A 14,462-nucleotide genomic window follows, 5' to 3' on the forward strand; every position below is an offset into this window, starting at 1 on the left:
TTTGTTCCCCTCCTCCCTAAATTACTGCCTGCAAGATGCAAGCCCTCAGATGGAAACCGTCTCCCATTTCTATTTTGAGATTCGCCTGAGTCACAAGGTAGTCTTGGCGAATCACTCTGCTCCATCCCTCAGTTTATTGAGGCTGCCTGGGAACAGGCGCTGCCAGCCAGACAGGAAGAGGGCCGTGTTGCCTAACTCCAAAAGGTTTCAGGCGTATGGATGTGGTGAGGTTTAATAATGGATATAAATTGCTGCAGATGGATTTCCCACAGGGTGGGGGTGGGGAAAGGGCAACCATTTTCCTTAACTTCCTCTATATGAATTCATGGCTGGTAGAGAGGCCAGGCTATTAAACACAGCTGAGCAAATGTCCCAATGTCTGCAGGACATATTTTTCCAACTAAAGAGACCCCTAGTGGGCTCCTACTATATATGACGCTCCCAAGCCCCAAAGAGAAGCAAAAGAATGTGACTGATATGACTCTGGCAAAGTTACACTGTTTAAAAAAAAAGAGAGAGTCAGTGTTTATAAACATGTATAAACCACAAGGCCCTTTTCTTTTTTTCAAGAACGGGTATAAAGAGCTGCTTCCACCTGGATTCTCTTATCTGTGTCCCATCCAGTCTTGAGTTCCTCCAAGTTGTGTAGCAAACATGTTCTCCCTAAGTGGTTCTGCCTTACTGACTATAATTCCAAACTCCCTGAGCCCCCAACCCCTAGAGATGCCTCTTGACAAAATTATTCTTTATGTACTCACACAAATGTAAACAGAAGAGATGAAAGGCCCCGGGGATGCAGCCAGTGCATGTCTCAAGCTGAACCACTGCTAAGCACGACCTGAACTTTTCTGCCTCTCTCCGCTTGGCTGAGTTCCTCTCTTGACTCAGGGCAGAGTGATGAGCATGGCATAGGAGGCTTAGGACCCAGGGGGCGCCTTTCAGCCGGAAAAATAAAAAAACCACCTCGCTGCAGTAAGCTTGCTGGAAGCTCCCAGTTCTAAAGAGAGGCTGTTTACCAGAAGCACATAACAAGAGCAGGTCTGACTGCAAGGCTGGGAACGGGAGGCAGAGCCGCCGCCTAGGGGGACCCCGGCTGGACTCTGGTTGGTCAGTCACCTGCAGGACGAAGGAGGTGAGGATGCTGTTGGCCTGGGTGCGAACAATCCTCGTCAGCAACATGCTCCTGGCAGAAGCCTATGGATCTGGAGGTGAGATTACAATCTTTCCTTTCTGCAGCAACTTAATGAAGCAGAAAGGGTGATGCTTCCTATTTTCCAAGCAGGACCACGACAGGAAACGGAGCTTGTAGCAGCTTCCTGTTGTCCCATGAAAGCTTTGTTGGTTTTGTTTTTTTCTTTCTCCTTTCCCTGCCTGGAGCTTGCAGCTCCATCTTTGCCATTAAGAACAAAGGCAAGTAACCACTTTCTCTTTTCTTTTTCTTGCCGGTGGCTCATGAGTGGATGGAACTTGGAGGTTCACCTCCCCCACTCCTAAGTCCTGTTCTTTTCGGGGGGCTTTGCAGGTTGTCTCCAGAGCACTTGCCCTCCTTACCCAGCCCCTTCCTGCGGCCCTCCTGCTGAGGGGAGTGGGAGTTTGGAGTCACATCCAGGCAGCAATTAGGCAGGTTCCCTCCATTTGAGGCTCTCTTTTGCCTGACTGGATATAAAGGCCTTTGTAGGATTCTCTTGGGAGGGAATGCTGCCTGTGAAAGTGTGGCCTCATCCACGGAGACAAGAACACCAGAGTTTATATAACATAGAATGACAACACACGGATGGATTTGGGGTCCTGCCGCCCCCTGACCCAAAACTCCCACCGTCTCCACAGACGGTCCTGAACCCAGGGCTCCCCCGCACCTTCCTCCAAAGTGGTCACAAGTTCCAGAGCAACAACCCCTTGCACTTGTGCAGTGCTTTCCGGCTTAAAAAAGAAAAGAAAAAAGCCAACACTGAGCAGAGGGGGCCGGGCACCGGCTAGGGGCTCTTCACTCGCCCGCCCTCCCTTCTCTTTCCGGCCTCACTACAGCCCAGCGAGGCAGGCGGGGTTTTCCACGTGAGGGCAGGGTCTCCCAGGAGGGGTGGGCCCGGGCTCCCCTGTCCGCCACTCAGTGTCCAGTCGGGGGGCTCCTCTTCCTCATAGGCTGCTTCTGGGATAACGGCCACCTGTACCGGGCAGATCAGCCCTCCCCCGCGCCGGGCCACAGCTGCCTTAACTGGCTGGACGCGCAGAGCGGCCTGGCATTTGCCCCAGAGTCGGGTGAGTGCCCGTCCCGGACGGCGGGCGGGCGGGCGGGCGGGCGGAGGCCGTGTTCCAACCCCGACCCATGGTGCCGTCTCTCCCCTCTCAGGCGCCGGCAACCACAGCTACTGCCGGAACCCGGACCAGGACCCACGCGGGCCCTGGTGCTACGTCAGCGGCGAGGCTGGAGCTCCCGAGAAGCGACCTTGCCAGGACCTGCGCTGCCCAGGTACCCAGACCCCGCGCCCAGGGCTTCCCAGGAGCTGTCGCAACACCCGCCGCGCACGTGCGGCCGCGCGACACCGGCCGGCCCCGCCCCGCCCCGCCCCGTCCGATTGGCCAGGGCTGTCTCCAGGCCGCGGGACCCGAAGCTCATTGGCCGGCGCCGCCGCCCGGAATGAGCTCATTCTCCGCAAGCTCCTAGTAAACAACTGTGGGCGGCTAGGCCCCGCCCCTCGGCCGAGCTCCGCGCCGGGAACGCCGCTGGGGGAGCCCCGGAGAAGTGTGTTGTTGGTCCACGCCCTTAGCTCGCCCCTCGGTGTTTACGGGCCGGTTTGTGTAGTTTCTGCTGTGTGCTAGGCACTCTTTCACAGCCCCCCTGCACCCAGTTTGGAGGATCTAAGATTAAAGAGAAGTTCAGCGACTTACCAAAGGCAGTGGCAGGGTCCAGATTTGAATCCAAGTTTCTTAGACTCTAGAGTCCAGCTTATGGCTCCCAGGGCAGCAAGGACGATTCTCTAGGATTAAATGGGATATGTTAGCATGTAATATAGGGATTGGCATAAAGCGTGGGCTCAGCAAATGCGAGCTGTTTAGAGGAGTTACGCATTGCCTCTTGGCATAGAGGGGGTACCCCTGGAGGTGAGCTGAGCTGGGCCTTGGAAGACGGCAAGAATTTGAGAATATGAAGACATGGGAGGCAGGTGAGGCCCATTCTCACAGCCTTCTTTGTCTTGTTCCAGCTGTGGTCCAGCCTTCAGGCCAGATCTTGCCCCTAGGTCTTGATTTCAGTGTGTACAGCGCATTCTAAGGTGGGCCCACTCAGCTTCCCCCAAACTCAGGCCACTCTCTGATGAGAGCTGTTTTCCCACTTCACCTCCAGATACCACTTCCCAGGGCCTGCCAACCTCTGCAACACAAACTGAGGAGGCCGCTGAAGTGCCAGGGGGAGATGAGGTGTTTGCTCCTGCCAACGCCCTGCCTGCCCGGAGCGAGGCTGCAGCTGTGCAGCCAGTGATTGGGATCAGCCAACGAGTGCGGGTGAACTCCAAGGAGAAGAAGGACCTGGGAACACTGGGTATGACTGCCCACCTCTGTCCTTGTGAAATTCAAGGAGAAATATTTGATTATCTGGGGTGGAGCTAATAGAACCTTGTGTCCTGTCCTTGGCAGGCTACGTGCTGGGCATCACCATGATGGTGATCATCGTCGTCATTGGAGCTGGAATTGTCCTTGGCTACACCTACAAGAGGTCAGTAGCTTCTTTTCTGGGCTCGGTGAGAGAGGAGAAGAAGGTACACAAAGTCAAACCAGACTCCTCTGTGGCATTCTTACTTGTAAAGGAAGTGAGGTCTTGGATGCAGAGACTTGGTTCTAGTTTTCACCAGGTGGCCTTGGACAAACCCTCTTCTTTGGTGCATTTACTTATCACCCAGAAAGCATGATGAGGTAGGGATTCTTATTCCCCGTTGTACAGGTGAGGAGGCCTTCATCAGAAGGGTGAAGTAACCTGCTCAAGGTTATACTGCCTGGGAGTGGCTGGAGTCACATCCAGCTCTCTTGACACCGATATTCCCTGCTATCTGGTGTGGAAGCATGTCTGCTGTGGAACCGGGTGGCCTTTCAGAAATGAGGCTGGGCTCTCATTGCAGGGACTGGGAGATTGAATTCTGTGAGTTATAAAAATCTGCTCCTAGAAAAGGTTCCCAGCCACTGCTTTTGCAGTTGGGGCTTGAATGTCCTGAGCTATAAGCAGTGGGATCTCCTCTAGGACAGGAGGAAGGAAGCGAGTTGGAGTGCATGATGATAATCAAGTTGTGCCCTGGTTGACTCTGGGAAGATTATTTGCAAAACATTGGGCAAAAATCAGGGTATTTGACTTCCATTCCTGAGTATCTGTGATATTTCTTTTCTGTGGTCTGGGAAGGCTTCCTATAAGGGAAGTAATGTAGTGGCCTGCGTTTTCCAGCGGTGAGGACCACAGCCCCAGTGGGTCACCCAGTATTAAATAAAATCGAGTTGTCTCTAGAGTGATGTAGTCAGTCTCATTTTACAGATGGAAAAGGGGACATATTGGTAAGAATAATAACAGTAAAAGCAGCAGTATTTCTGAAGGCCAGGTACTGCTTCAAATGATATGTGTGCTTTAACTCAGTCCTCACAATCACCCCTGATAAGGCCAATGATATTTACAGATAAGGAAACTGAGACTTGTTTGAGGTCACACACCTAGCATTCGGTGGAGCTCAGTCTCAGTCCTGCCAGTGACTAGCAATCTGTGTGACTTTGGGCAGGGTGGTTCTGTTTCCTACTCCAGGGCACGGCTGTCGCTGAGACTCTTGACTGCCTGGCCCAAAGAAAGAGATCAGTAAACTATAGCTGTTTTTCTTTTCTGTAAAATGTGGGCACACTGCACTTGTGCTCTCCAGGCTCCATTGCTTCTCTGATCTTCTGTGATTCAGGAAGCACAGGTTCAGAGAGGGGGGAAGTGTTGACCTGAGAGGGTCTCCTGTCCCCTAGCATAAGGTCGCTGCCCTCAGCACGACAGTGGATGGGGCAGGTTTAGGGGCACCTGTTTATCATTTCAGGGAGTTAGGGGGAATGATGGGGAGGCCCTGGTTACAGTTCGCAGCTCAGACCCAAACCGTGTTGGCTGAGTCTAGCTGTTGAAATATTTCCTCTTCAGCCACTGGATAGCACTGGGCTTGCCTCCGGTCTTGTGACAGTGTCCAGGCCTCCAGGTGCTTGAACTGACTGCTAAACGTCCTTAATTGCGAGCTCAGTTCTCAGGCCGGAGGAGGAAGCCACGCCTTTTGCTTCTAGATCTGCTCCTCTAGGCTGTCATGGGAGCGCCCTGAGAGCCTATATTTACTTTCCTGTAATCTCAGGGCGAGGCACCGAGTCACCAGACTTCTAACCACGGGACCACCCCTTTCCTCAGCAAAAGTGCCCCAAGCACAGCCCACAGGAAACGGCTTGTGGGCTGGAGGCAAGCGCTCAGCCCCCTCTCTCCCCAGTCACGGAAGTGTCCTGGAAGTACTGTGGAGCACAGGTCCTTCCACTTCTCTGCACCTCCTTGTCTCCTCTGTTCTGTGGAGCTGTGCCCCCTCTTCATGCACACCCATGCCCACCCCAGGTTACCCTTAACTGTTACATGGAGACAGCAGAACACCAGTCAGGTTAAATAACCACCACAGCCACCTAGACTTTCTTAAGACCCACTTGAGTGTCCTTCCCTGACGATTGCACCAAAGCCGCAGGACCACACTAGAAGGACCACTTTTACACCATTTCACAGCGAGGAGCTGAGACCGAGAGGATTTCAGCGGTGTGTCCAAGCTACATGGCCAATAAGGATTGCCAGTGTCTCCCAGAAGTCCAGCAAGGCTCAGGAGCTTCATGCCAATTTGCTTTGGAGTGCATAAGACAGTGCAGGCTTCCCAGCTGGCTCAGTGGTAAAGAATCCTCCTGCCAATGCACGAGACCCAAGTTCAGTCTCTGGGTTGGGAAGATCCCCTGGAGGAGGAAACGGCAAAGTATTCTTGCCTGGGAAATCTCATGCACTGAGGAGCCTGGCAGGCTGTAGTCTATGGGATTGCAGAAGAGTTAGACATGACTGGGTGAACACGCACAGAACCTTTCAAAATAAAACAGAAACTTTCAAACTATAACAGCTGGGCTTAAAAGTGAAAAGAAAAAGGATCTGGTTCTGGAACTGTGAGCAGTTCTGGGTGTGACACTGGACAAGTCATTTACCTTCTCTGCTTCCCTCATGTGTAAAATAGCACGGGGGCAGGTTAGCGATGAGCTGCCCAGCTCAAACGTTTCCTAAAGACAGTATTACTTGGTGGGCCGCAGGCAGTACTAGGTTCAGATCCCAAATCCACCCTCTGCGTGAATAAATGGTGGAGCCTCTCCACTTCTGCTGTCCTGTCCCTGAAACAGAGATCCTAATAGATGCCGCATAGGTCTGTTGTGATGATCAAATGAGTGTAGTCTGGGCAGACAGTTGGTGTTCCTGACCTTGGCTGCCTTGAAGAACTTGTCCTGAGCAGCAGTGTGGCACAGCGCCACTTCTGACGGGGACGAGAGCAGTGGCTCAGAGTTACGCAATAATTTGAGGCAGCCTGTGATGCCTAAAGGAGGTCCTGGGTGCCTCTATCACCCAGCAGGTGGATGTCAGATAAAGACAGCAGCTCCGTGCACTCCTGCTTTCTGGCCAGCCCGGCCACCAGGCCTGACCCTGGAGCAGTCAGGATAGAATTCCTGCGAGCCCTGAACCCTTCCAAGGGCCAGGAGGCTAATGGGAGGGAGTTTTCCCCTGGCTGGGAGGGGCGGGCAGGCACCAGGCTTCCTCTCAGGGGAGGAAGGGAGGCAGGTGGGAGCGGGCAAGGGCTCAGCCTGGTGGGCCTCTATCCTGGTTTTCTGGTTCAGGTGGCCAGCCTGCAGCTCACTGCCCCGAGCGCAGTGTCTGTGCTCTGGCTCTGATTAAAAGGCAAGGGGAAAACTGTCAGTCAACGCTTCAGCCCGCCCAGGAGAGGAACTGAGTTAGTGAATGAGTCTTTTGTTCTTTCTTGGCTGTCAGACAACAGCCTGGATGTCCCCCCACCTCATAGGTGTGAGAAGGGGCTGAGCTGCCTGACGGTCAGTACAGCCATGCTGGTGGCCTCTCTGAGACCCCAGAAGGAGCTGGGGGCTACCTTGGCACCTCTAGGACTCACAGGCGCCATTAGCAGGAGGCATGTGGGGCTGAGTGTGTTTTGAGGCTTCTAAATGGAAGAGACTGCCATCCAGACTTGTCCCGGCACCTGCTCCTTGCATTTACCCTTGGCTGAGCTTCAAGCCCAGCTCTGCCCCATTAATCCACATTGATTTTTCTCCCCCCCAAGACTTGTGTATGACGTAGCCTGACCATTATCAACAGCCCGGCTGACCACAGCCAGATGCTTGGTAAAGGAGGCAGCTGAGGAAAGCCTCAGTTTCTTCGGCTGTAAAATGTGGATGACACGCAGTGCTGGGTGGAAATGAGACAAAAATGACGCACGTATAAAGGGTGCGGCATCCAGCCGGTGCATAGGTGGCCCTTCTCAGGGTGGAAGGTGGGAAGGCCACTTCCTGGCACCTTAGTGGGTCCTTGGAAAGCATGAGTTCCTGCTTTCCTTCTTCCTCCAGCCCCTTAGGTTTTGAAATTCAGGCCTTGGCACAAGGCTCTGGGCACATGCTCTGCTGCTTTTGTAAATGGCCTTTGGTTCTCTGCTGGCTTGTTTGCGGACTCCCTCTTGTTCAGTCGCTCAGTCGTGTGTCTTTGCGACCCTGTGGACTGCAGCACACCAGGCCTCCCTGTCCTTCACTATCTCCCAAAGTTTGCTCAAACTCATGTCTGTTGAGTCAGTGATGCCATCCAACCATCTCATCTTCTGTCACTCCCTCCTCCTCCTGCCCTCAATCTTTCCCAGCATCGGGCTTTCCCAACGAGTTGGCTCTTTGCATTAGGTGGCCACAGTATTGGGGCTTCAGCATCAGTCCTTCCAATGAATATTCAGGGTTGATTTCCTTTGACTGACTGTTTTGATTTCCTTGCAGTCCAAGGGACTCTTCCTTAATAGAATTAAATCCAGACTTTCCAAGTTTCTCCTGACGTGGGCAGACTGTAGTTTTCTGTTGTATGCCAGAGGTAGAGGTGTTCTCTTCTATGTGGCAGTAGCCGTGACCAAGAAGTGCCCAGAGGCAGAGCGAACCTCGGGCCATGAGTGGGGGTGCGCTTGCTCCAGGCAGCCGTGTCCCCGTGGCCCTCCTCAGCCCCTCCAGGGGCTCGGGGAGCTCCTCTGCTGTGGCTTGGGGAGCCCGATGCGGATGGACAGGAGCTGCAAGGCTTACACGCAGAGACTTGGCCACCCAGGGCTAGTCGGGGGCATGAGCGCACAGGTATGCTGTCTGTGACCCAACAGTGAGGAGCAGGGGTGCGCGGGGCACACGTCATGCTCAGGATCTCACAGGATGTTAGGGGCCCTGGAGGTTCTCAAGTCCGGCTCCCTGTTTTACAGGATGATGAAGCTCAAGGCCTAGAGCGGAGGGCAGTGGTCGGGGTCACATAAACAACACTCACCCTGGCTGTCCAGTAGGAGAGTTCCTGTGGGAACCCAGATTAAGATAACGTTGCCTGGTGAGTCACATCACCTTCAGGGCAAATCGCAACAGCCCCCTGTGAGCTTTATAGCAGTCCCATGGTTTTCAAATGCTTTCCCATTCAGTAGTCTTGTCTGGAAAATCCCATGGACGGAGGAGCCTGGTAGGCTACAGTCCATGGGGTCGCAAAGATTCAGACACAACTGAGTGACTCCACTTTCACTTTCATCATCATATTTGGAGTCAGGTATCATTCCCATTTCACAGATGATGAAACCAAGGCTCCCCAAGGCGGTGTCACACAGCCCAGGCTGGGCTGCTCCAGGGGTGGAGAACTGGTTGATTTAAAGGCAATTAGGAGGCCCCTGCTCCTTTCCCTCCAGCGCCCTTGTCCTCAGCGTTTGTGACTCTGGAAATCTTTGTCCTTGCACCTCCCTGGGCAATAGCTGTGTCATCCGTCTGCTCTCGGTTGTCTCCCTGGGGACTCTGAGGCAGGCCTGTTTGCCGCACCAGGTCATCCATCAGCTGCTTGCTTCAGGGCCTCTTCAGGATGGGCTCCTTCCGGGAAGATTTCCTCTGACGGCTGAGCCGTGTCTGATTGCTGTGTTAAGGATGCTGACCTGGGTTCTGGTGTGCAATGTGCCAGGCGCACACCACCCCCTTTGGCTTGCAGTGGGCGTGGCCGGCCCAGTGGGGTGGACCCGACATGTGCAGCCGAAGACTGGGTGGGTGAGGCCCTGCCCTATCCTTTTTGTGGGGGTGACCCTGATAAGGTCAGAACTTCTCTTGAGCATCAGCCAGAGTCCAACAGACTTGGGCTCGAGCCCACCGTGTCATTTGGAGAGTTCAGCTTCTTTGGACTTACTTCCTCATCTATAAAATGAATGATAACACCTAATTGTTTGGGTTCAGAATGAAGTACGGTAATGCACGTCAAGCCCTCAGCATGGAGTGAGCACTTCATGTGAATAAAATGGGGTTAACACCTCAGCCTGATTGGGTCATGGAGTACCAGGAGAAGGCCTGTGAACACTCAGGGGTCCCATGGTCATTGTGTCCGTTTCCCGTCGACCCAAGCAGCCCGCAGAGGCTCCTTGCCCACTGCGCTTGGAGGGGATGGTCCCTCTTTGTAGCCAGGGCTCACACCTTCCGGGGAGGGGATGGTTCCCATTTCCAGTCAGAGCTCACACCTTCTGAGACTTTTGGATGAGGCATCTCAGAACAGGATGGTCAGGTCAGTTTTCTGGACGGCTTTATGGGTGAGGGCTGAAGGGTTTTCTGGATCCCATGGTGCCTTGGGCTGAAAAAGCAAAACTCCGTTTTGCTTTAAGCGTCTCTTTTGTCCCCACCATCTTCATTAGCCCCACTGCAGCTGAGTGAGGGTTGTGCTCCTGTCACCCCCATCTCACAGACGAGGTTTAGGGGCTCCTTGCTGAGTTGAGGTAGTCTGGCAGAACAGCCCTGCCTGGCTGTGACTGCGGCCAGCCCCTGCCAAGCTTCAGGGTGCTGGCCTATGAGCAGACCGTGCGGGAGGCACAGCCCGACTCTTCCCTCTTCTCCTGCCAGGGGCAAGGACCTGAAAGCCCAGCACGAGCAGAAAGTGTGCGAGCGGGAGCTGCAGCGGATCACCCTGCCCTTGTCTGCCTTCACCAACCCCACCTGCGAGATCGTGGATGAGAAGACCGTTGTGGTCCACGCCAGCCAGACTCCAGTCGACCTTCAGGAGGGCAGTGCCCCCCTCATGGGCCAGGCGGGCACTCCAGGAGCCTGAGCCCTGCCACGATGGGCAGGAGCCCATTGCAGACACTGTTGCGGGACTACCTACCCCCTCCACAGCTGGGAGGATCTACACTTTGTTGTGGTTGAAACCCCCCACTTTTTCTGTTTGAACCCGAAGACAGGAGCAGGTGGCACTGTGGGCTGAGAGCGAGGCTGGGTAGGGTCCTGCCAAGGCTCTCTCTCCATAACCGTGGAGCAGGGTTTTTCCCACGGATGGGGACAGCAGCAGCCCCCACAGCAGCGCTGTGACAGGGGCTTCCTGTGCCCCGGAACCAAACCAGGGATGGACAGGGAGCTCCCCCAGCTCCCCTTTGCTTCATTGTGCAAGGTGGCCTCAGCCTCGGCCTCCCCACGTGCTCGCTGTGGGTCTCAGTGGCGTGTGCTGTTATTCACAGTTCTGGTCACGTAGGTCGAGAGGCGGTGTTTAAAAAACATATCTGGTTTTTTCAGCATTTGGGACGCAGTCCCCTACTGACCATTTCTGAGAAATGGAAACGAGTCTGTACGAAAGTCAGCACTGTGGGTTGAGAACAGGATCTAGGCAGAGGTTGCTGGCAGCGATGTGCCTTGAGGACTGCGGGCCGGGCCCAGGGCCCCAGGGCTCTTTCTGTTCCCAAAGGAGAGGAAGGGCAGAACGGCACTGAACATTCCGCTGAGGAGGGCGAGGGGTCACAGCTGCCTCAGCCCCCAGGACCTGAGCGGGCCCGGGGCACCCCCGACAGCCTCCTCTCAGGGTGCACAGTGACCTCTCTGCATTCCTCAGGGCTGAGACAGCAGCCAGCTGACCTGCAGGAATGATGCTGTGGGCGGGGCCTCGTGAGCTGCTGCTCGGAGGTTAACCCCGGAGACCCGCCTGGAGGTGAGGTGATGGAAGGCTTCAGGACCAGCACCTTCCTGTGGGGAAGCAGGGTGAGGGTCACGACCCCTAACTTGTGAAACAATCACAGACCTATTGGAAGGGACCTTAGGGTTCCTGATGCCTTTTGGACAGAGGGGGCCTGAAGGGTGTGACACTACGGTTTGAAGAGGAAGCTACCAGTACAGTCAGCCTCAAGGCCCAGTCAGCCTCAAGGCCCTGATGGCACACTCCGGGGCCTCAGCAGAGCTAACCTGTCCGCAGAGCTTCCTTCCCAAAGCCCTGCCACCACCCTTCACGGAGGCCGGGTTTGTGGGGCCCTGTCTCTCGGGCAGGCTGTTCCCAGAAGTCACCTGCTGAGGGACCTAGGCCTCGGGGGGTCTCTTGTTGGTCATGATGCAGAGAACATTACCGGTTTCTACTTTTCTATAAAAGCATTTCTGTGTACATGTTTTTATATACCTCATTCTGACACCTGCGAATAAAAGCGCAGGAAATTGCTCTGCATTTGACTCAACGTTAAAAAAAAAAAACCCATACTGCCAAGTTTTTGTGGGGTGTCAGGACACTCCTCCTTAAAAGCTGGGAAGTGTTTGATTACCTTGTCAACACCTGCAGGGCGAGCTCCGCTGTCTGTCCTTCCCTTTGGTCCACACCAGGGGCAACAGCCAGGTGGTTGGAAACTGGAGCGTCATCACCAGGAGAGCCTCTCGGGTCGAAGCTGCAGGAAAGAGGCTGTGCAGCATGGCAGGGGGCAGCCAGTCTCTGCAGACCCTCTCCCCCTCAGCATTCTTTAGAGGCTAGGGAGGGGCTGGAGACAGGGTTGGGGGATGGGACGGCTGCAGCAGCCGAAGCAGGGATGGGTGTGCAGGGGGTGATGGGCTCCCAGGAGCTGCTCTGGGCCGAGGGAGGTCCCCGCAGGGTGACTCCTAGAGCTCTAGCAGAAGCTACCAACGGCAGTTTTTTGGGGGCTTTTTAGCAAGGATTTCACAACAGGTTCTTAGCCTCTAGGAACACCCAGGGCAACCTCTGCCTGTATCCAGTCACCACTCTATACTGCTGCCAGCAAGGGGCACCCTAGCACGTGTTTTTCCAGGAACTAGATCTTGGCCCCGACTCCAGCCAGCTTTGGGAGAAAGCACCTTTGGGTCTGTGGATGCGTGCTGTGCCCAGGATCCCGCGAGCCAGATCGCATCACCTGGCCCAGCTGGCACCCCACAGGCCCCATGTGCGGACGCAAGAAGCAGGTCTCCCCTTGAGCTCTTAGAAGGAGACACCAGGGGCAGGGGTGACGAGCACACACTTCCTCCCTCTGTTAAGGTGGCACCCAGCCCTGCAGAGAGGACTCCGGGACGGCTGGGCAGTGGGAGTGCACGGATGTCGGAGGGCGGGCCTGGGTGGGCCTGAGGGGATGGCGTGGCTGGGAGGCGGCAGGTCACCTGCCCCGAGGCCTGGCTGCCTCCAGGTTGCACACGTCCCCTGGAGCAGGCGGGTGTCTGTGTAAGGAGGTGGGGTCAGAGCACTCGAACCCCTGCTGTGGGGTCACATGGGCGGGGCCTCAAAGTGGCCACTGCAGCCTCCATGTGCGTGTCCCTGAACCAGGCCGCAAGTCACGTTCTCACTCTCCGCACCATCAGTCATGTTAACTGCTTAATTTATTTGGTCTGCTCCACGGCCTGATTTGGGCCCACCACCCCAACTCCTGCGGGGACCACCGAGGCAGCACCAGCTGCACGATGCCGGCCTCCCTGCTGCCGGGAGCCCAGGGCGAGGGCTCGCACGCTCCATACCTGAGCAGGGCGTCAACAGCAAGGAGACTGGCCAGAGGCAACACCCAGTCCCTCAGCTCACCAGGTCTGTCTGTGCACAGCGTTTCACACATCACCCCCACAGGTACAACACCGAGACAGTCTGAACGGCAACCGCCTTCTCCCGCGTCACCCAGCCGCCCCCGCCCCCAGCACAACCACACACACCGCAGTAAGGTCCCAAACCCACTCCTCACTTAGCAAATATGGTGCAGGGTCACCTCACACCCCACATGCTGGGCCTCCACTAACCAGTGTCCTCCAGAGCCCGCCCCGCACAAGCCTGGGCTCCTGGATGAAGCGCACGTGAGCGTGCAAAGGACAGCAGCCAGGACACCAGGGCTTCCGAGAGGGCAGGGCCTCTCCTTCACCCTGGCCGCCACCTGCGCTTGCGGGTGACTGCTTGTCGCTGGCAGGAGGGACGCGCCCACGAGCTCCCCGCCAGTCCGGAGCTCAGTGTGAGAACACAAATGGAGGCTCCGCCTCGAGCCTATGGGGCCCCGGGGCCCAGGAGGCGAACAGAAACCAGCCCTGCTCCTGACTCCTGGCCGGACCCACCACAAACCGACCAGGAGACGCTTTACAGCCCACTCCCTCAATGCTGCCCAGGGGAGGGCGGGACGCGCCAGGGCCGGGGAGCACCGCGGTCGCTTCCGGTCCTCGGACAGCCGCACTCTCTGCCACACTCCACAAGAAGTCCTCCTGCACCGGCCGAACCAGAGGCGTCAGGGCCCGCCGGCGGTGCACCCGGGAGCCTGCCCAGCAGGTCCAGGGTGCGCTGGTCAGTGTCAGCAAGGGCCTCTGGGAATCCACTGCCAGGGCGCTCCCGAGTGGTCACGAGTAACAGACTCCTCCTGGCTCAGGGACCAGGCTTTGTTTGTTTTCTTCACAGCTTCCAGGCGAGTGTGGGATTTACAGACAGTAACCGGGCTCCAGGACCTGCGGGGACGTTTCCCTGGTGCTGTGCCCGCTTGCCTCCGGGGACGTAGGAGGATGGCCAGTCCTGCTTCTGAATGAGCTGCCGATCCCCAGGAGGCCTGGCCGGCCCTGCCCGCAGCAGGGATGGGTGCAGAGGGGGCAGTGCTGGCTGGGGGATGCCCCCAGAAGGGGGTTGGGCCAGGGCTAGGGAGGCGGGTTCCGGATCAGGCCGTACTCCATGCTCACGGTGTGGTCCAGGTCCTCCAGCTCTGTGGGCAGTGGGATGCCCAGCTCCCCCAGGTACAGGGACAGTGCCTCAAAGAAGTCCTCCAGTTTGGAGAATGCCGGTCTAGAAAGAGCAGGAGGAGACAGGTGAGTCATGGGGGTAGGGGCGGGCAGTGAGGTGGCAAAGAAGGCACCCAGGCCTGTGGCTCCACCACTTCCTGGGTGTCTGACCTTGGGCGAGCCCTTAACCTTGGTGTGCCTCAGGTCATAGACTGCACAGGCTGCTGCAAAGA

General features: G+C 56.2%; 2 protein-coding genes and 1 long non-coding RNA gene across 5 annotated transcripts in view; 1 reads left to right on the forward strand and 2 right to left on the reverse strand.

Moving 5' to 3' along the window:
• LOC138991462 (uncharacterized) overlaps positions 1-12,119 on the reverse strand; it is a 41,843-nt gene extending 29,724 nt beyond the window's left edge. Inside the window, exons 1-2 of the long non-coding RNA XR_011467407.1 lie at positions 11,820-12,119; positions 2,887-2,975 (exon numbers count right to left, since the gene is read on the reverse strand). This is a non-coding gene — a long non-coding RNA (uncharacterized lncRNA). The remainder of the gene's footprint in view (positions 1-2,886; positions 2,976-11,819) is intronic.
• PIK3IP1 (phosphoinositide-3-kinase interacting protein 1) lies at positions 992-11,723 on the forward strand. The gene is made up of 6 exons (XM_005908514.3): positions 992-1,208; positions 2,140-2,256; positions 2,348-2,467; positions 3,341-3,535; positions 3,631-3,709; positions 10,150-11,723. The coding sequence occupies exons 1-6, from the start codon at positions 1,139-1,141 to the stop codon at positions 10,352-10,354; spliced, it is 786 nt and encodes a 261-aa protein (XP_005908576.2). The 5' UTR covers positions 992-1,138; the 3' UTR covers positions 10,355-11,723.
• Positions 12,120-12,855: 736 nt separating the features above from the next.
• The window catches only part of LIMK2 (LIM domain kinase 2), a 54,552-nt gene continuing 52,945 nt past the window's right edge, over positions 12,856-14,462 (reverse strand). For all 3 annotated transcript variants that reach the window (XM_070385827.1, XM_070385829.1, XM_005908516.3), the window contains one exon: positions 12,856-14,293. In XM_070385827.1, the coding sequence (XP_070241928.1) occupies positions 14,149-14,293 (145 nt within the window). In that variant the 3' untranslated portion in view covers positions 12,856-14,148. The remainder of the gene's footprint in view (positions 14,294-14,462) is intronic.

The sequence above is a fragment of the Bos mutus genome, chromosome 17 (assembly GCF_027580195.1).
Source record: "Bos mutus isolate GX-2022 chromosome 17, NWIPB_WYAK_1.1, whole genome shotgun sequence".
Lineage (NCBI taxonomy): Eukaryota > Metazoa > Chordata > Mammalia > Artiodactyla > Bovidae > Bos > Bos mutus.

Excerpts from the sequence above, each read along its gene's own strand:
- PIK3IP1 (XM_005908514.3), top strand. The coding sequence starts at position 1,139 with ATGCTGTTGGCCTGGGTGCGAACAATCCTCGTCAGCAACATGCTCCTG. Across the intron at positions 1,209-2,139 it reads AGAAGCCTATGGATCTGGAG|GCTGCTTCTGGGATAACGGC; the intron begins GTGAGATTACAA and ends TCTTCCTCATAG. Across the intron at positions 2,468-3,340 it reads CCAGGACCTGCGCTGCCCAG|ATACCACTTCCCAGGGCCTG; the intron begins GTACCCAGACCC and ends CTTCACCTCCAG.